The 20,513-nt window shown below is 35.6% G+C and overlaps 1 protein-coding gene and 1 non-coding gene across 2 annotated transcripts in view; one reads left to right on the forward strand and one right to left on the reverse strand.

Moving 5' to 3' along the window:
* Positions 1-20,337, forward strand: part of LOC125075012 (fatty acyl-CoA reductase wat-like) — a 35,717-nt gene extending 15,380 nt beyond the window's left edge. Inside the window, exons 3-15 of the mRNA XM_047686552.1 lie at positions 5,266-5,527; positions 13,562-13,677; positions 13,953-14,075; positions 14,677-14,861; positions 15,084-15,167; positions 15,892-16,001; positions 16,250-16,335; positions 17,214-17,329; positions 17,905-18,027; positions 18,108-18,227; positions 18,921-19,111; positions 19,301-19,367; positions 19,810-20,337. Of these exons, the coding sequence (XP_047542508.1) occupies positions 5,266-5,527; positions 13,562-13,677; positions 13,953-14,075; positions 14,677-14,861; positions 15,084-15,167; positions 15,892-16,001; positions 16,250-16,335; positions 17,214-17,329; positions 17,905-18,027; positions 18,108-18,227; positions 18,921-19,111; positions 19,301-19,367; positions 19,810-19,912 (1,686 nt within the window). The 3' untranslated portion in view covers positions 19,913-20,337. The remainder of the gene's footprint in view (positions 1-5,265; positions 5,528-13,561; positions 13,678-13,952; positions 14,076-14,676; positions 14,862-15,083; positions 15,168-15,891; positions 16,002-16,249; positions 16,336-17,213; positions 17,330-17,904; positions 18,028-18,107; positions 18,228-18,920; positions 19,112-19,300; positions 19,368-19,809) is intronic.
* Trnav-uac lies at positions 11,227-11,299 on the reverse strand. The gene has a single exon. It is a non-coding gene; the product is annotated as a tRNA-Val (tRNA).
* Positions 20,338-20,513: the final 176 nt, after the last annotated feature.

Genomic DNA, 20,513 nt, shown 5'->3' on the forward strand with positions numbered 1-20,513 from the left:
ATTGAGTTCAAACCCAGGCAACCACCACTTCATATTCATATGCCTAAATTTGAATTGTGAAGGAAAACATCGCAAGGAAACCAGTATGTGTCTAATTTTAACGAAATTGCCACATGTGTATCCAGCAATCCGCACTGGAGCAGCGTGGTGGAATAAGTTTCAATCCTTTTCCTCTAAGGAGAGGCCTTAACCCAGTATTTTGTTCATACACTAAACACATAACATAGCAAAATGGAACACATCTTACACAAACTTACCTTTTTTTATAATAATGAATATAAATTCACAAAAATGTTTTGTATAAAGTAATAATAAAGCCAACAACAGGCATTAAAAGTGTTTACCTGCGCCGCGTATAACTCACGATCATTAATTTATAAAAATGTAGATGTTTTAACCCCAAGGTTGAAATTTACTTGAATATGATTCGAGATCCGAATTATGATTCGGATATTCGCACCTACAAGGTCATTGCCGTTTTTTTCATTGCAATAAAATATATTTTTCTCCTTAATTGTACGTTACCATTAAATGAGGCACATTTTTAGTAGGTACTTACGTTAAACTCTGCAGTGCAATTCTGTAACAAACCACTTCGAATCTCACTCGTGAAATGTTGACAATCGACTTACGTCATTTTGACACGTGTATCCTATATTTTTTGTGATTATTACTTAGTCAATTTCACATATAAAATTCTGACAGTTCACGCTTGTTTTCTGCGGTGAGACTCGAGTTTTTTGTTACAGAATAGTTTATAAACTTAACGAGTTGTCTGATCCGTTCTTGCGGGTGAAATTCGTACAAATTTCCCTTCCCGATTCCTCCCCTTGAAATTGAAAATTTCATAAATGCTTTCTCAGTGCGCGTCTTCGTCGGAGTAGCTAAATTCCAAGTCAATAATCGCACTAGTTTCGGAGATCTCGTGATGTGTTTGTTAGTAGTATTTCGCTTATATAATTGTGACGTCATAGTTCTATTAAACTATTTATAAAATTAATTTTGACTTAAATAGATATGGTAATATTTTTCATAAATATATTATACAAAAAAAGGTTTTAAATTATATAAGTGAATAATTAATTTCCTTTGAACGACTTACTCAAATGACGTTTTTATTTTATTTTTATTTATTTACTTGAGGAACACTATCGGTATATTAACAAAATAAACAACGAAACAAAATTACAACAATTGTAGGCACAGGTACAGTATGATACGTACTGTTGACAGATCGCGCTCGTTTGAGGTCATCGACGTTCCTATTCGTGTTTAAAACGCATTCTATGTTGTCCTCGACGCTTTCGGTCACGATGGTCTCAAGGGAGACCAGCCAAAAACCCAGAACGTATCCGCAAACACAGGTGCGCTCTCTATTAAGAAAACCGGATGCGTTACTATTAGGAAAGAGTTCAGGAAGTAGGACTAACAGTTCAAATTTCCAGACGTAGACTCTTACAGACAATTTTTCGATTGGAGATTTTAAATATAATGCCATTAGAAGTTGCGGCAGTATTTTCAATTCTATATTGTTTGACACATCGTTATGACACTTGGGAAAGGTTTGATGATTGACTTTTGAGCTCGGGGAAACAAACAAACAAACTCATGGAGGTATCGCAACTCCTGTACGTCTTAAGTTAGGTTTATTTATAATAATAATAATATAATTATTTTTGAGTGCAGTCAAGTTTATAAAGTATAACTAATATAATGATGTCCTTCTGAAGCAACAAAGTCAACTTTGCCAGAAATATTTGTTTTGTACTCATAAACACAGACGGAAAATCCGACACTCGTAGAAGTGTTTACATATGTTTATGTTTTTGTTGACATAACATCTTAGGACCTAAGGTTGGTGGCGTATGGGCGATGTAGGGAATGGTTAGTATTTCTTACAGCGCCATTGTCTATGGGCGGTGGTGACCACGTACGATCAGGTAGCTCATTTGCTCGTCCGCCAAATTAAAACCATTATAAAAAGGCCATAAGGAACTCAATAATAATTGTATACATAACTAATTAACGGATTTTTTACGGAGTTACCTGAACCCGCGGCGGAGAGCGACCTTGGCTTGTAATTTAAATTTAAATTTGATGTCAAATATGGCTCGATATTGAAGTTTACCTGAATGGTTTACTGTTCTAAATAAACTTTTGTGGAATGTATTTGGCAAATAGAACAAACTTGATGAACACCTACATGCTTTTCTAATATGGCGACTGGTATTTACGTTTGTTTATTTAGCATTATTGAGTTCTCAGTCTCAATCTAATTATCGACGATCAAGCCCTTTCCGACTTGCTTGATCCTTTGGCTTTGCTTAGAGATGTTGGATCTCTCTGTATCTTATACCGTATTTTTCACGGAGAATATTCTGAGGAATCGTTTTGATTAATAATATATAATTCCTGCTGCTGAATTTCATCTTCGAACATTGCGTCAAAATTCCTTTGGAGGAATGAAACGTTCGCTTTTTATTTATAATACTATATTACTAGATTTGCAACAATTACGACCAAACAAAAGCTGCTGATGTTCTTTTGTCGGTTCTTCTCATATTATGATATATTTAGGGCCAGATATTTTAGGGGATAATGATATCTGAAGATATCTCTATTCCAATTAAATCCATTCGACCGTTTTTTCGTAATAAATAATATTCGTGTTAACAAACATACAAACTTAAACATTTATAAAATACTAGCTGTTACCCGCGGCTTTGCCCGCGTAGAATATAAATATATTTACAAATTAAATTCAAAAATTACGTTAATGTAAGACCTCTTTATATACCACGTTGGTGTGTATTTATAATATTCAGAAACGTTTAAATACGTATCTATTCATTTTTAATCAGTAGCCCAAATATAAAGTTTCATGCTTCTAACTTCAAAAATGACAGACTTCCAGACTAACCCGTATACGAAATATCAACCTCTATTTCTCCCCTTAAGCGTAAAATATTCAGAAACGCTTAAATACGTATCTACTTATTTTTAATCAGTAGCCCAAAAATAGTTTCCTGCTTCTAACTTAAATAATGACGGACTTCTAGACTATCCTGTATACGAAATGTCAACCTCTATTTCTCCCCTTAGGCGTAAAATATGCAAAAATGCTTAAATGCGAATCAACTCATTTTTAATCGGTAGCCCAAAAATAAAGTTTCATATTTTTAATTGAAAAAATGACGGACTTTCATAAAAAATTTACATCCCTTATTTCAGCCCCTCAGAGGTAGAATATCAAGAAACTTTTAAATACGTATTAACTCATTTTTAATTAGTAACACAAATATAAAATTTCATGCTTCAAACGAAAAAAATGACGGACTTCCAGACTAATCTATATAAGAAATGTCAACCCCTATTAAACCCCTTAGAGTTAGATATCGAAAAAGCCTTTAATACGTATTTAATCATTTAATCAGTATCCCAAAAATAAACTTTCATGTTTTTAACTTAAAAAATGAACGACTTCCATAAAAACTTTCAACCCTTATTTCACGCCCTTAGTGGTAGATTATCTAGAAACGCTTAAATACGTACCTTATCATTTTTAATCAGAATTCCAAAAATAGAGTTTCATGTTTTTAACTTATAAAATGACTGACTCTCATAATAACTTTCAACCCTTATTTCACCTCCTTAGTGGTAGATTATCTAGAAACGCTTTAATACATATCTAGTCATTTTTAATCAGTATCAAAAAAATAAAGTTTCGTGTTTCTAACTTAAAAAATTACGGACTATCATCCATACTTTCGTCCCTTATTTCACCCCCTTAGGAGTAGAATATGCAGAAACGCTTAAATGTTTATGTACTCATTTTTAATAAGTATCCTATAAAAAAAAGTATTATGTTTCCAACTTAAAAAATAACGGACTTCCATACAAAAGTTCAACCCCTATTTCACCCCTTTAGGGGTAGAATTTCCAAAATTCCCTTCTTAGTGGGTGTCATGATATGTTAGTTTATAAGTGTACAGCCTAAAATATAAGTTTTATGCTTCTAGTTCTAAAAATTACAATATTTTCAACTACTTACAACCTTTCATCCCCCTTTTCAACCCTTTACAGCATTTTTTTCCAATTAAAACGTAGCCTATGTCCTTTTTTAGGTTCTAGACTATTTGTATATCAAATTTCATTTAAATCGGTCCAGTAGTTTTGGCGTAAAAGCGAGACAGACAGACAGACAGAGTTACTTTCGCATTTATAATATTATTGTATGGAAGTATGGATAGTATGGATTATTAGAAACAAAATACTATCCTTAATACAAACAATACTATAAAGAAAACTATGACACCTAATTATAATTAATTTTATCTACATCAAAACTAAAAAAAGTGCTAATAATTGTGAAATTATTAGAACCAAAATATTATCCTTAAAACAAAATTAAATAGTATTTAAAAAGTATTATTATACACGACTATATTATATCGCAAAAACAAATAACGCTGCATACAAACGTTCAGAAGGGAGCCGACCGCGCGTCGATTTCGACCAAATTTGATTACCATAAAAACGGTTCTAGTGAGTTAATCTTAAAAGATAGACATATACTGTCACTGACATTTTTTTAGATCATTTCAAGTGGAATAATTCTTTCATACATATATTTTTGATATCTTGAACCGCTTTCGCAGCTCACGCAACGGAAGCCCTCAAGGATGAATAATTTTCCCCGTTTTTTTCACATTTTCAATTATTTTTTTCGCTCCTAATAATTGCAGCGTGATGTTATATAGCCTAAAGCCTTCCTCGATAAATGGTCTATTCAACACAAAAAGAATTTTTCAATTCGAACCAGTAATTCCTGAGATTAGCGCGTTCAAACAAACAAACAAACAAACTCTTTAGCTTTATAATATTAGTATAGATATATTTTTGATATCTTGAACCGCTTTCGCAGCTCACGCAACGGAAGCCCTCAAGGATGAATAATTTTCCCCGTTTTTTTCACATTTTCAATTATTTTTTTCGCTCCTAATAATTGCAGCGTGATGTTATATAGCCTAAAGCCTTCCTCGATAAATGGTCTATTCAACACAAAAAGAATTTTTCAATTCGAACCAGTAATTCCTGAGATTAGCGCGTTCAAACAAACAAACAAACAAACTCTTTAGCTTTATAATATTAGTATAGATTAGCACGATGTAGTCGTGTAGTATACAGTAAAGTATGCCTTATTCATGAATATTCATTTATCTGGAGCTTAAAATTTATTCAAATATGAATGTTGAATATTTCCAGGACTTAGAAAATTCGGTTCGCATAGCGGATGTTGAAAACCAAGCTATGAATCCCACCGCTCCCATCCTCGACTCCTCGGAGGAGCACGAGTTCGTCTCCGCGAACCAACTCGACGATTACTACGCGCAAGAGGACCAGGTGGACGCGCGGGAAGCCGAAAAGCAGAGACTCACGAAGGGTAAAGCGAGCAAAACAGATATCCAGAGGTTTTATAAGGACCAGTGTGTGTTTTTGACGGGGGGGACCGGGTTCTTGGGCAAAGGTGAGTGTGTTTGCTGGGTCGGTGGCGGGTTTTTGTTTCGTTAGAGTTAATAATTACACAGATATTCACAAATTGAATACATATTGTTATTAAGTAATTTATTCCTATGAAGCTAGTTTTTAGTATAATTTTAGCTGCCGGTGATTTGACTTTTGAGGCTCAAGTTGGGTCTGTTAAACTTTCGTGTTGTTTCGTCAAGAAATTGTCATTATCAGCTCGGGTTTAGGATATCCAACGTAAAGCCGGTCGTAACGTATTTTGAATGCGACTGAAGTGGTTTGGTTACTGCATTTTATGACGTAGTAACGTAGTATTCAGATAATCTTTTATTTTATTTATTTATTTTGAAATTCACAGAATTTAAAGTTACATTTCAAGCGTCTACCTGTTGCCGTTATCAATATCGAGCAAAAATATAATGTCTATTGAATGGAAGCCCCCTTTAATATATATTTTTTTAGTAATTTTTGTTAGAGCGGTAACAGAAATACATTATCTGTGAAAAAATCAATTGGTCAACTATCACGGTCTGTGAGATACAGACAGCAGACTCTTTGTAATAGGTTCCGTTTTACCCTCTGGGTACGGAACACTAAAAATCTGATGAAGCGCGCGAAACATTACAGTAAAACAACAAAAGCGTATACAATTTACCGGCAGTACGTTTCCGTTTCCCGTTTTGTTAGTAAAGTGCCGTCTCTTTAGTCTCTTTTAATTTTTAAAGAAAATTATATTTGTTTTCGATGTTTCGTGCGTTCTTTCTGCCGTTTGTTTTATATAATCCGAGGCCTTGTAAATCTCATACGATAATACAAGGAAAAAAATAAAACAATTATAATGATACTTGCGATTAATTTATTCGTCAGATAGAATTGAACGCGCCACACTTTGTTGAGAGCACTTTTTATTAGATACATTATTACAAAACATCACGATGTGGACATCATATATATTTTTTAAAATACTTAACTCTCCCTTTGAGGAGGAGGTTTGCAGTTTCCACTACGGTGATCTAACGCGGGTTCGTGAATGTGACAGAATTTTCTTGAAATTAGACAAATGCAGGTTTCCTTACGATGTTTTCCTTCACTGCCAAGTGCGAGATGAATTGAAAATTTAGCACATGAAAATTCAGTGGTGCTTGCCTGAGTTTGTACCCGCAGTCATCGGTTAAGATACACGCGTTCTATCCAGTGGGTCATCTCCGCTCATTTTATATTATTGTTTTAACAAATGTGTGTTTGTCGTGTAAACGCTATGGCCCCCACGCTGTATCTTGATAAAAGATTGGCTTCAGACACGGGCAAGCAACACTGAGCTTTCATATGCTTAACTTGAATTTAATGATATCTTCTATGAATTTGGTGATAGCTTCATTTAATAATTATAATTTGTAAATGACGATTCAAAAGTGTTTGTAAAAGTTTACTTAGATAAATTTTGATTTTGATATAATTGGCCTCGTCGAAGGGAAGGAAGATAGTTTCCATGAAGTAAAGTACCGTGAGCACTTGCATCGGTTGACTTCTGTCACATGGTGCTCATAGTGAAACATTCAAATTCTTGAGTTAGAAGCTTGATAAGCAATATATGTTTTTATCTGTAGCGTAACTATCGCAGAGCAAGGGCACCAGGGCTCCTAAGGTAAGGGGGCCCTGGGGCATAATATTAATATTTATTTAACAAACAAATATTTTTGTATATTTAAAGACTCAATGTTAATAATTTTGATTTATGATCGTAATTAATACATATTTACTTTAAAAATAAAAACAACAAAAGCGAATTTATAAGTTGGATATATTTTATAGCGAGCCGAGATGACCCAGTGGTTAGAACGCGTGCATCTTAACCGATGATTTCGGGTTCAAACCCAGGCAGGCAACACTGAATTTTCATGTGCTTAATTTGTGTTTATAATTCATCTCGTGCTCGGCGGTGAAGGAAAACATCGTGAGGAAACCTGCATGTGTCTAATTTCAACGTAATTCTGCCACATGTGTATTCCGCCAACCCGCATTGGAGCAGCGTGGTGGAATATGCTCCAAACCTTCTCCTCAAAGGGAGAGGAGGCCTTTATCCCAGCAGTGGGATATTTACGGGCTGCTAATGTGCTAATGTAATATTTTATAGCTGTATAATAGCTGTTCTAAAAGTAATGATACTCGCAGAAGATAAAAAGCTCATCTTGTTAATTATTCGTTATTGGTCACATCTTGGCTCGCGTGGATTTAAATTTTTAAGAATACATTTCGAAAAAAAAAAAAAATATTTATATATGTACGGTATTGTTTTTTCGTTGTTATTGTTCGTGTTTTGTTTTATCTTGCATGTGTGTGTGTGTGTGTGTGTTTTAAGTGCTTATGGAATGTTTTGAGGTAAGTTTTGTTTTTTTTATTATTTTATATTTGTTTTTTTTCGTGTTGTTACGGTCGCATGGACTTTGCATTTGAGTGATCTTGTTTTGTTGTTCGATTTTTTACAGTTTTTTTGTGTTGGAATAAAAGTATACCGTATATATATTGTTCCAAACTAGCATGTGTGTTACCATTTATCTGGGGATTTCTGAATAATATATAACATCACTTAGATATATAATTACACTTAAACAATGATCATCTACACATATCTAGTGAAATTATGGGCAGTGGTTATTTGCCATGAACATTAAACCTTCTCCGGAAAGCGCTGCACCTTCTGGTGTAAGTTTTATGTAAATTGGTTATGTAGTTCTTTCACGTAGAGAATACAATCACAGATTATATAGTTTTCTTGAAAGGCAAGTAGGGTATAGGTAAGTGGACGAGCAAAGGGCCCACCTGATAGTTAGTGGTCACCACCGCCCATAGAAAATGGCGCTGTAAGAAATATTAATCAATCCTCACGTCTCCAATGCGCCATCAACCTTGGGAGCTAAGGCGCTGTATCCCTTGAGCCTGTAGGCAGACTGGCCCACTCGTGTGTCATGAGCAGACAGCTCCACTGCTTATTATATGTGTATAACACTTGAATAATTACATCTTATATGAGTTTCCTTTTGTGAAGAACTTTGTTGTTTATTTAAGAAAATAGCGATCACGTCAACGTGCAAACATACGACTCGAACTAAATGTAGAATATGTCACGCGTTTATAGATTCTGAGAGTTTCAGCTTACAGAATCAGCTTATCTTAGTATAGATTTACATAATTATGAATATTTACCTCCTCTGTAAAGAGTTCCTCCTAAGTTTTACTTGATGGTACCTTTGTGCAAGCCCATCTGGGTCCCTACCGTTCACTTATCATAGTTATATTCTATCGCTAAGCAGAAATATTTTGTATTGATGTGTCGTTGTTTGAAGAGTGAGTGAGCCAATGTAACTAAAGGGGCAAGGGCGTGATAACTAAGTTCCCAAGGTTGGTGGTACATTGGAGGTGTAAGGAATGTCTAAAATGTCTTACGGTGCCAATGGCCAATCTGGTGGCCCAAATGCGCCTCTGTACAGTTACATAATTTAAAAATGGTCTTAGTCTCAATCTGTACGATCTCTTAGGCATGCGTGCCTTTCTGATCAGGAAGTCTTGCATTACACAAAATTACTTGCACCTGCTTTTTTCCCTGTCCTCAAAATCTCAGGATCAGTGACCTTATGAATTAGGTTAGCAGATGTGCAAATGTGCCAGCCGATGGTAAGTGGTCTCTTCCTGCCATTAGATATTGGCGCTCTAAGTAATATTTACCATTCCTTACATCACCAATTCGGCAAGCTTGGGAACTAAGATGTCCCTTGTGGCTCTAGTAACACGGGCTCACTCACTCTACATATCAGAACACGACAATACTAAGATTACTAAGTATTCGTGATCGATAGAATACACAATGATGAAGTCCTCCCATCAACAAGAGGCAGTTTTGTATTATAATAATGATGTGTATCTTGGCTGCATGTCTGCATAATTTGCGTAATTATAATTATGATTCTGAAAAGCAACGACCTCTACGATCTCTGTTATTTAAATCACGACAGTAAATTATGCTTCGTAGTCAGCGGTCAGTTAATCAGTAGGATGTATTTCATACTCGCATAGAATATTTCATTCGAGCGTTTAGGAAGTTCATTTTACGAGATCAAATGAATTACAGTTAAATCTAATTACAGATAAACTCAAAAACTACCGGACGGTTTTCACCAGTGTACGGAGTGATCTTGAGGAAGGTTTAGGTTTATAATTCATTTTGCTTTTGTGTAAATTGGCTGCTATGTGATGATCATTGAAGACGTCGGAAAAAAATATGCTGATCGATAGAGATATGTATTATGATAGAAATGTTTTATGATAGATGTTCTTCCCATGTGAAGCCGGGTCTAGTAGCTAGTATCTATTTGTTTTATTAGACGTACTCCGTGTACTACCAGTAGGTAATTAGTTTTTTTTTTCTCTTTGAATATAACAATTATGTATTTTTTTTCTTTCCTATATTATGTATATATTTGTATATACCTTTATATTAACTGCGGTGTCATTGATGATTACCTTTACCTACGTGTAATATTTATATTATTTTTGTTGATTTAGCTGTTAATGGAATGTTTTGTATCGCATGAATTTTTAAATATGTTTTTATAAGGTGTGATTTATTTACAAAATACTCAACCTGCTTGTTTAACGAGTTGTACTGTGCTGGAGATCTAGTGGGCTTTATGTGTAGGTTGTTGTTCTGAGATGAGCCATCAACGAGAGATAGATCAGCGTAACAGATAAATACCTATTACTTATCAGAAGATGTTCAAGGACGTAACCGCGTAAGGCCCGGCTTGTACGAGGCTTACGTTACTTAACGTTAAATATCGAAAACATAATTAAATATAATTTTTAAATTGATACATTTATTTATATAAAAAGTATTTAAATTAAGGCTTTAATTATTTACGGGAAAAAAATAGTTACAGTACAAATCATGAATGCCTGGAATGGTGGCAAGAGTGCTACGTTTCCCAGTCGAATTGCAAAAAATGAACTAGCCCTCCTGTGACCAGTGAAAGCAAAAAGGCGAGGCTATACTTATAATGAAGCCTTTTGGTCCAACTGTAACAATAGTTTGATCATGTTCTAAAAGCAACATGTTCTCGTATATTACGTCAATTACTTTCTTGAACGTCTTTTGGCCGCCGCAGTTACGCTCGTTACCAATTTTATTTTCAATATTGGCAATATATAGTATACTTTGATCCCAGGGTGTTGTTGGAATGGTATAAGTCGAGTGCCACGTCGTCTAATGTTATTTTTGTGTTGGCCTGTCCACAGATGGCAGGATAAGTCTGAAGGCGAGTCGCGTCGTAGAGAAGGTCGTGCTCTGAATAATATTACCATAAAAGTGGACTGTTTTCTACTCCACCTTGTGTATTTATTGCTAAATTATATATTCAAGGTGACTGTTTAGATTTTAAATAAATATTTAATTAATATTGTTGTTTTATTCCTTTAAACTTCCATAGGTATTTAATTAAGGATATGTTTTTTGTTAAGACATTTTAATATATGATATTTTATTTGTGTACTGAACAACTGTACTAATTATCAGCTTTATGCGAATTTGTAATCGGGTCATTATGTGTATTTTTTTTTATTTCTATAATCGAAACTTCGTTCTTTATATTTAGTTTCGGACAGTACTAATATAAAATTATTATTAAAAAAAAAAAAAAACAAAAAATATGATTCCGGCCAGGATCGAACTGGCGGCCTTCTGCGTGTAAAGCAGATGTGATAACCACTACACCACGGAACCCGATGATAGCGACTGTGAAATACTTATCAACATAACTCAGATTAATATCAATATAAAGATTATTTATAATTTTTAACATACTTTTTACAACCGCGACACGTGCGTTATTTACAAAATGTGTATAATTGGCAGTTTTTTGATTATTAAATTCGTCGCACCTTGCTGACCTGGAATTTTTACGAATCACAATTTAAACGGAGTGACTATAGCTCAATATATATTCACTTATATTTTTAAAATTTTAAATTATATTTTCTTTATTTAGCAATAGCTTAATATTGTAGAAAGTATTTATTGTGTATTTATCTATTGTAAGGTATTCACTGATCAGTATGTTGTCGGTCACTAAGTAGACAAACTGCATTGATATATAAATGGAAGGCACAGATCTCATGGGGAGAAAGTTTGAGCGCGTGACATAATTTCAACCAAGACATGTGTGGTTCCTGACGATATATTTCGTTCATAGCTGAGCACGATGTGAACTTTAAACGCAAATTAAACTCATAAGACGAAGTAGATATGTGCTTAGAAATATTTAGCTAGAAATTATAAATAAAACTACTATAATTTTGTGAGATCAAAATTAATAAATACAAAATATTTGAATTGACAGAAGAAGCTATTTTAAACATTAATTCTAAATAAAAATAAAAAAATCAATGAAACCTTTCGTTTTTTCTGAACTCTGTACGAACTTCACTCGCACGAAGTCGAGACGAACAACTAGGGTAAAATATTTCAGATACGAATCCAAATTATAAATGGCTGTACAATTCATGACCACGTGGAGGCAGCATGCCGAGTGTTTCTCCGTTGAATTTCATATATACATTGCCGATTCCCTGGCGAATTGAGCCAATGGAGGCAACAAGACGGACTGTTCTATATTTTATAAAACAGTTTTATTTTATTAATCTTACTATTTTTGTGATAATATAACAATATGTCATTTTGGTGGGCCGACTGGCAAATGGGCCACTGGTAATTGTAAGTGGTGATCGCGGCCTATAGATATAAGCGCTGTAAGAAATGTTAATGATTCCTCATATCACCAATGCGCCACCGACCTCGGGGATCGAGATGTTATGTTCTTTGTGACTTTGGTTACACTTACTCTCACCTTTTGAACTGGAACACAACGATACTAAGTTATACTTAGTTAGCAACAAATTACAATCTACTGATTGTAATTATGAGTGGGTGTTGCCAGATGAATTTAAACGAAGCCCTACCGACTTGTAATTCAAATTCAATTATCTTTATTCAACGTATAAGTATAACACTTTTTTATTGATTATCAAGATTCTACCACCGGTTCGGAAAGATGAAGAAGCTGAGAAGAGCCGGAGAAAGAAACTCAGCGGTTTTTTTTTCGTCTGAAATGTTTATTTACAATAATAAATTATAATTTATCTGAATAATTACAATGATTAATTATTTTCGAAACGGCTCGAAGGAAATCGTTTCATTCACAAGGCGTGCTAACTATAATGTATGAACTCGTTAATGTTATAATCATCTTAGTACACAAGAGTTCTTAAAAGATTTATTAGAGCCTTACTATAGAAAAGTTTTGAACGTTTTCTGGGATCCTGTTGTAAAAGCGTATACACTGCCCACAAAAGAATTACTAACTCTGTGTAGATGGATAACACGATGTACAAGTTCATGTTTGTTCCTTGTATTAATTGCGTGCACATCAAAATTTCTAGAAAATTCATTTATATTTCTACAATACATTATAAAGTGTGTATTGAGAAACGATAGTCAACACTTTCCTTAAATTTACTTTTAAGTGAAGCTTTAGGGTTCAGGTTATAAATTGCGCGAGTAGCTTTTACTTTCTGCAGGACAAAGATCGTATTTATATCAGCAACTTCGCTATCGGTAATATTATAAATATAGTAATGATTATCCTGTCAATGAAATAAGTGTTACTGCCCGACCACGTGGATTGGTAGCAAGAATGATAACATCATTCACCCGTTGAATCATTAATGTTTGAGTATAAGTTCTGTTAATATCCAAACTTCGGACTGACCGAGAATTTCTTGACGGAAAAACAACCTTTAATTGAACCGATCTGACGTATCAACCACGGACAGAGTGAGTCAATAAAATCACGAGGCAGCTAAACAATTCATAGTAGGGTACTGTTATCCAAGCGTTACGATTAATCGGAGACGAGAATAGGGACACTAAACATATCTAAAAAACACATACGATTAATATATTTATAAAATGTGTTGTTTGTTTTAGTTTTAATCGAGAAGTTGTTGCGTTCGTGCGGTGACTTAGACACCATCTACGTTCTGGTGCGACCGAAGAAAGGCAAAGATCCAACCTCGAGGATACGTGACATGCTGGATGACTTCGTACGTAGTACATAAATAAACTGCGTTTTTGATCCTAACCGATATTATAAATGTTCAACACAAAAACTCACTTTAGCTTGTTTCGCTATTTCGTCTTAACTTCAATCACCATCATGAAGTTCACCAACACTTTGACGCATTTACGATACGTACAAGAGCAAAAAATGCAATAGATACACCGAATGTGGCTCTTAAATGAATTTCCTGATTGTTATAGTGAAATTAATATCTCTTAAAGTCCATGTTTAAACTCACTAATATAAGTTATCTTTCAGATATTCCAAAGGGCTCTTGAAGAAAATCCGAAGGGTATCTATAAAGTGATACCGATCGTAGGAGACATGGAGCTGCCCGGTATAGGAATCAGTGACGAGGATAGGAAACTGCTCATTTCGAGGGTAATATTATCAAAATAGTAAACGTCTGACTATAAACGACTGACTTTATTCACTATCAAAAATTAAGGAGTCACGTCAATTCATCTGATCGTCCAGAAATGTCGGAAGTGATTTGAATTGCTGTGTTGCGGTAGAAATGTTGGGTGATATGATATGCTAACAAAGCAATTGAGATTTAAACTTGCGCTTCCGGCCTTTCTCTCTTCTGTAAATAGCATTTCAGGTCTTTATGAAAAAAATATCAAATCAAATGCAGTCAAAATCACAAATGTTACATAGAGGTGACAGAGAATTGTTAAACAAAAACTTTTCGCCGTTACTACAGTTTGACAGAAAATTTAACAAGTGACAAAATACTTGCCAACCTTCTATCGATTTTTTTTTTTTTTTATGGCATGTCGATATCAACTAAATAGTCAGGTCACTGGTTGTACCTTATCTTCTTAAATTTTTACAGGTCATGATTAATACAGTAACTATTTTAAATTCTTATTTTATTTTAATATTAATAATTCTTATGTAAATAATGGAGCAATTTTAAATAAATAAATTGATACATAAATATCAATAAAAACCAAAAATGATTCTCACATTTTTCCAGGTGACAATAATCATAAATTCAGCGGCGACGGTGAAGTTCGATGAAAAGCTGTCGATATCAACAGCGATCAACGTTAAGGGCACTGTGGAAGTTATCAAGCTCGCCAAGGAGTGCAGAAATCTCAAAGCCATCACCCACGTGTCCACGGCCTACTCGAACACACATCTCAAATATATTGAAGAAAAGTAAGAGCATCTCATTACTGTATACCTAGCTAGGCGAGCTCGGCCCTCAGGCAGGACACCTAGGTGAGCAGGTACCCGCATTAATAGTCCTACAGAAGGTTGGGCAGTTACCTCTTGAAGATTTCTTCTATGTAATAAAACTGACAAACGTCAACTAATTATGTAATGGATGGTTTTTACTTAATTAAAAAGTGAATAAGATACATTCGTACTGGTTTCCAGAATCTACGAGCCCCCGATGACGGTGGAAGCGTTGGAAGCGATCGCTCAGTTGGACGACAATTTAATCGAGTCCATTTTGCCGACGTGAGTTACAATATGCAAATATTTTAAAGAATAGTAGCCATGCCCCAAATTAATGAAGAAATTATTAATATTCCTATTTAACCTTCATATTAAGCTTATCACTTGTATTAGTTGTGGGTACGACAATAGCCCAAAGGGAGGATCGAACCTGTGACTTTTTACATCGCTAGGCAGCTTGTAAAACATTGTGCCATTGACGCTTCATTCATATTTATATGATGGTATTTTACTCGGTGGTTGCAAGTCCGTCTAGGTAGTTACCATCGAACAGCAGTACTTAGTAATGTTGTGTTTAGGCTTGCAGGGAAAAAGGATCATAAAATTTTATTTCCCAAGTTTGACGCATTGACGATGTGTTATTGAATGATTACAATTTTATTACATTGCCAATTTGTACTACTACGGGTGGTGGTGACCACTTATTGTCAGGTGGTCGGTTTGCCAGTCTGCTTTAAAATGTTAATAATCAATACATTTTCACTTACTTGGTGGTACCCACTCATTAGATATTCTATCGCCAAACAGTAGTACCCAGTGTTGTTGTATTCTGGTTTGAAGCATGAGTGAGCCATAATATCTTAGTTCCCAAGGTTGGTTTGCATTTTCGATGTAAGAATTGTTAATATTTCGGTGGTAAACACTTACCATCAGGTCCGTCTGCATACACTATAAAAAATGTATATTTTCTTTTAATTATTAAAGATTGTTTCAATATGGTTGCTAGGCTTCTGGGAAAGCGGCCGAATACCTACTGCCTTACGAAGGCGGTAGCTGAGGAAGCAGTCAGGATACACGCCTCGGGCATGCCTGTGTGTATTATCCGACCCTCTATAGGTGAGTGAGATGTATTCTAGACTTTATCAACCATGGCCGTTAGTAGAGTTGTTTTATTTCGCTCGCTGAATAAACTTTGCCTCGAAAGTGCAAAACAGATTGCAAACGTAATTATGTTGGACCTGTGCCCATTATTTTCTAGTCCTTTTAAAATCTTCTCCCTCCATTTATTTTGTTAGAATCTGTATTGTGACTTTTACATATGTCTTATAGTTAATTGTTTTATCATTGGAGTATAACTGTTCCAGTTATTTCAACATATGAAGAACCTGTTAGAGGCTGGACGGACAGTGTGTATGGACCCACGGGGCTGGTCATCGGTATCGGCACTGGGGTGAGTGCGAAGTCACCGTCGAGTCAGTAATGGTTAGATTTCAATACCGCAGATCACAAGGTCCTTTGTTCAAACCCAAGTCGGGCCAATTATGAATTATGGTGTTTCTATCAATAAATTCTCAGTAGTAGACATTGGCCAGCCAATAGTAATCACGATCGCCGAACCATCAGATTATGCAAACGAAGGAAGAGAGAGTTCGCCTGTCTGCTCACACTTAAGCACTATAATAATGATTAACCTGTCCAGATGGCTTGTCTCAGATGAACACCTGCCGTGATCGAAATTATGGGTCATGGAGAGCTTTTTTGCACTCGAGAGGAGGCCTAAAGAGCCTCCTTTGCTGTTCTATATCTATTCTGAATAAAAACTTATTGATAAATGATTGGATTCCCAGTAACAGTTAGAGTTTTTAATGATGTAATCCCTACTAATATTATAAAAGCGAAAGTAACTGTGTCTGGTACCTTTAACGCTTAAACTGCTGAACCGATTCAGATAAAATTTGGTGTGGAGATAGTTTGAATCCCGTGGTAGGACATACCTAGATGATTTAACGCGGAAATCATCCCATAAGGATATGAAAACTGGGTTGGAAGTTTGTATAGGGAAACAGACATTTCTTTAACGTAAACTTCGATCAACAATACACTGTAGTGTTGTGGTGTGTGGGTATTGTTGATCGAAGTTTATAAAGCCGAGCGAGTTCAGCTAGTAATAAAATAAGAATTGAATATGAGATCCCTGCCGATTACCAACATAACATTCATTTACTAACTATAAAGTGACTTTGCCCCATTGTCTTTTTGCTGAACGGTCACAGTTCAAGATGAAGTCCTCGTCCACGTATTCTCGCTACACATATGTATCCACGACAGGTGCTGCGCACGATGTACATGGACGTCAACAAGGTAGCGGACATGGTTCCCGTGGACCTCACGGTGAACGCCATTATCGCGTCAACGTACCACACCGCGAACAACTTCAAGGAAAAGTGAGTTATCAACATTTGTATAATTTATGGATTTATGGCTTTTATGATGAATAATCATAAAAACACTTTTTTATCGGTATGTTACAGTATTCCTGGTTCGCAAAGTAGATTCTATCGAGAAGAACCGTCAAGAAACTCATTATTTTCTAGTTATTGATAATTTATTTCGATATTTTAAATATAGATTAAACTAGACTTTAGACAGAAAAGTAATAATATTTAAGTTGTTTTTCCATTATAAAAGTGTATCATTAGTAACTTACGTTGATTTAATTTGACTAAATCTGCGATAGCCAATCACAGGCGTTGGCCAATTATAGCAACTAGCTTATCTTAGTTGAGCCCGGCTGGGTAACGGGCACTCTAGCTTGAACGTTCAACGACGGCACAACCATAAAGTGCAATAATATATTACAGTTGACGAATTAAAACGAAACGATTATTAAAACTTCGTACAGTTGGTGCTGGTACTTGCTTTTTCTTGTACAATCATGTATCGGAATTAAAAAATATCTATCGAGGCAATGTGTACCATGTCTTTATCAAATAGATAATTCAATTGTCATTATTTTCAGTCAAACATCCGACATTCCGGTGTACAACTTCGTGTCAGGGGCGCAGAACCCCATAACTTGGGGGCAGTTTATTGAATTCAACAGGAAGTATGGAATAGAGACGCCAACTATGAAAGCTGTCTGGTGAGTACGATTTCATCAGGTGACTCAATTGCCCGTCCGAACAACACTGTATAACAATAATAATACAATATACATTTCAGGTACTACGGTCTCAACCCAACGAACACGTACTACCTCTTCCGTTTCTACAACTTCTTTCTACACTACCTGCCGGCGCTTCTCATCGACATGTATTGCGCGCTGACGGGGAAACGGCGAGCGTAAGTAACAAACCACCCGTTTGTGTCCTACTGGGTAGAAGCTTTTCCCCCTCAAAAGGAAGGCTTAAAGTCCCCCCCCCCCACTGGACCAACACATATCGTGGCATTGCTTGCTCAGGCATGGCTGTACGCTAGTTGTACTCGAAACGCTGCACTTCGCGAATTCCTGACTGGCAGTAACAAGCCAGGCAGATGATTAAGCATTATTTTTTTTAGCATTAACAGCCCGTAAATGTCCCACTGCTGGGATAAAGGCCTCCTCTCCCTTTGAGGAGAAGGTTTGGAGCATATTCCACCACGCTGCTCCAATGCGGGTTGGCGGAATACACATGTGGCAGAATTTCGTTGAAATTAGACACATGCAGGTTTCCTCACGATGTTTTCCTTCACCGCCGAGCACGAGATGAATTATAAACACAAATTAAGCACATGAAATTTCAGTGGTGCCTGCCTGGGTTTGAACCCGAAATCATCGGTTAAGATGCACGCGTTTTAGCCACTGGGCCATCTCGGCTCAAGATGATTAAGACTGCCATCAAATGAGCATGTCGCTCAGATATCCCTTAGTCGCCTCTTACGACACCCGAGGAGCAGTGAATTGTGTTCTTTCACCGTCACTGCACAGAATAAAGTAAAAGTGAAATAAAACTTCACAAAGACTCTCAACAATAATAATTTTATCAATTGTTTCAGCATGCTGAAATTCTACTCGAAGGTGACGAAGCTGGCGAACATCCTGTTCTACTTCTCGACGCAGGACTGGCGCTTCGAGGACGCGGGCGCGCGGCGGCTGTGGGCGCGCACGGCCCGCGCCGACCGCGCCGTCTTCCCCTTCGCCCTCGCCGACATGTCGTGGGACTACATGGCGGAGACGTTCATACTCGGTAAGCTCACCGCCTCGGCCTCGGCCTGCTGAGCTGAGCTGCCGCGCGTTACAGCCGCCAGTTGGCAAACGCTCAGCGATTAGAATCGTATTCTTTAGCACGTTAAGACTTGAACGAGCTCGTGCAGAGCTACCTCCACTTACTGACATATTTATTAAAATATTATACTAAATTAAGCATTTCTCGCAGGTCTGAGGGTGTACTTGGTCAAGGATGATCTCTCAACGTTACCGGAAGCCAGAAAAAAATGGAACAGGTATTATGATATATGTATATAATAACATATAATAAGTTAGACTACTAACAGACATACATAATGCTCGAGTATATTATCGATATACTCATAGTATCCCAAGTAAGTTAAATAAATCTCAAGAACTCATTAGTGATAATTATTCAAACTTCACGCCTGCGCGTGATCTCCCTTCTTTGACTAAATTTGCATGCATTTATTTGGTATTAAACATAATAACAAAAAAAAACGCTTCAAAATACGAGCTACACTAAAAGTACTATGCAAAAAAAAAATCATAATTTTTTATCGGTTTCGGTTATGGAGAGATTTTCATTTCGGATATCCGATAGTTTCGGTTACCCTAACGGAGTGCCTTGACACCGTGCTGTGCAGTGGCCGAAGTTCGACGGGCACTTTATTATTATTTATGAGATGGTTTTTAATACTGCATACTTTGTTTCAGGTTGTTCTATCTCCACCAGCTCGTCAAAATAACAACATATAGTTTAGTAATTTATTTAGTATATCTTCTAGTCACGAGAATATTTTCGTTTATAATGGGTTAGTTTCTAAATACGAATTAAATTAATAACTTAGTATTAAAGTACAATAAAATGTTAGTTTGAGTATTGTAAATCTATGTTTCTAAGTATTTATGTAAGACAACCAAAATATCTCGTACAAATTGAAATCGATGTGTGTATTTATAATTGTCTGAATGATAAACTTGTTATAAATGATTTTAATTACGATATTGTTCGACCGTAAATAAGTTTGCGGGTATCTAACTAATATTACATGTTTGTCACGAATTTGATTCTGATATATAATATTTGAATCTACCACTTTTACCTACTGTACTAATCAAATATTTTTATATTAAACTAACATTTTAATTGTAAAATTTTTATTTGTTTTAAATTTAAGAATATTTGTATACGGGCAACACTGAGATTTTATTTCTGTGAGATTTGTTAAAATGTATTGATTCGAGATTAAATAAAATTAATTGAATTTACAATATTTAGTTTTTATCAAAATCCTTTGTGATGCGAAAATTCAGTAAGAGAAACATAGGATTCAAAAACTTTGTCATTATTTTCCCTGGAAGTTACTTGAATACAAAATGAACTTTATGTGGTAATAATTAAAAATATTTTATATTTG

This window comes from Vanessa atalanta, chromosome 29 (assembly GCF_905147765.1).
Source record: "Vanessa atalanta chromosome 29, ilVanAtal1.2, whole genome shotgun sequence".
Classification (NCBI taxonomy): Eukaryota; Metazoa; Arthropoda; class Insecta; order Lepidoptera; family Nymphalidae; genus Vanessa; species Vanessa atalanta.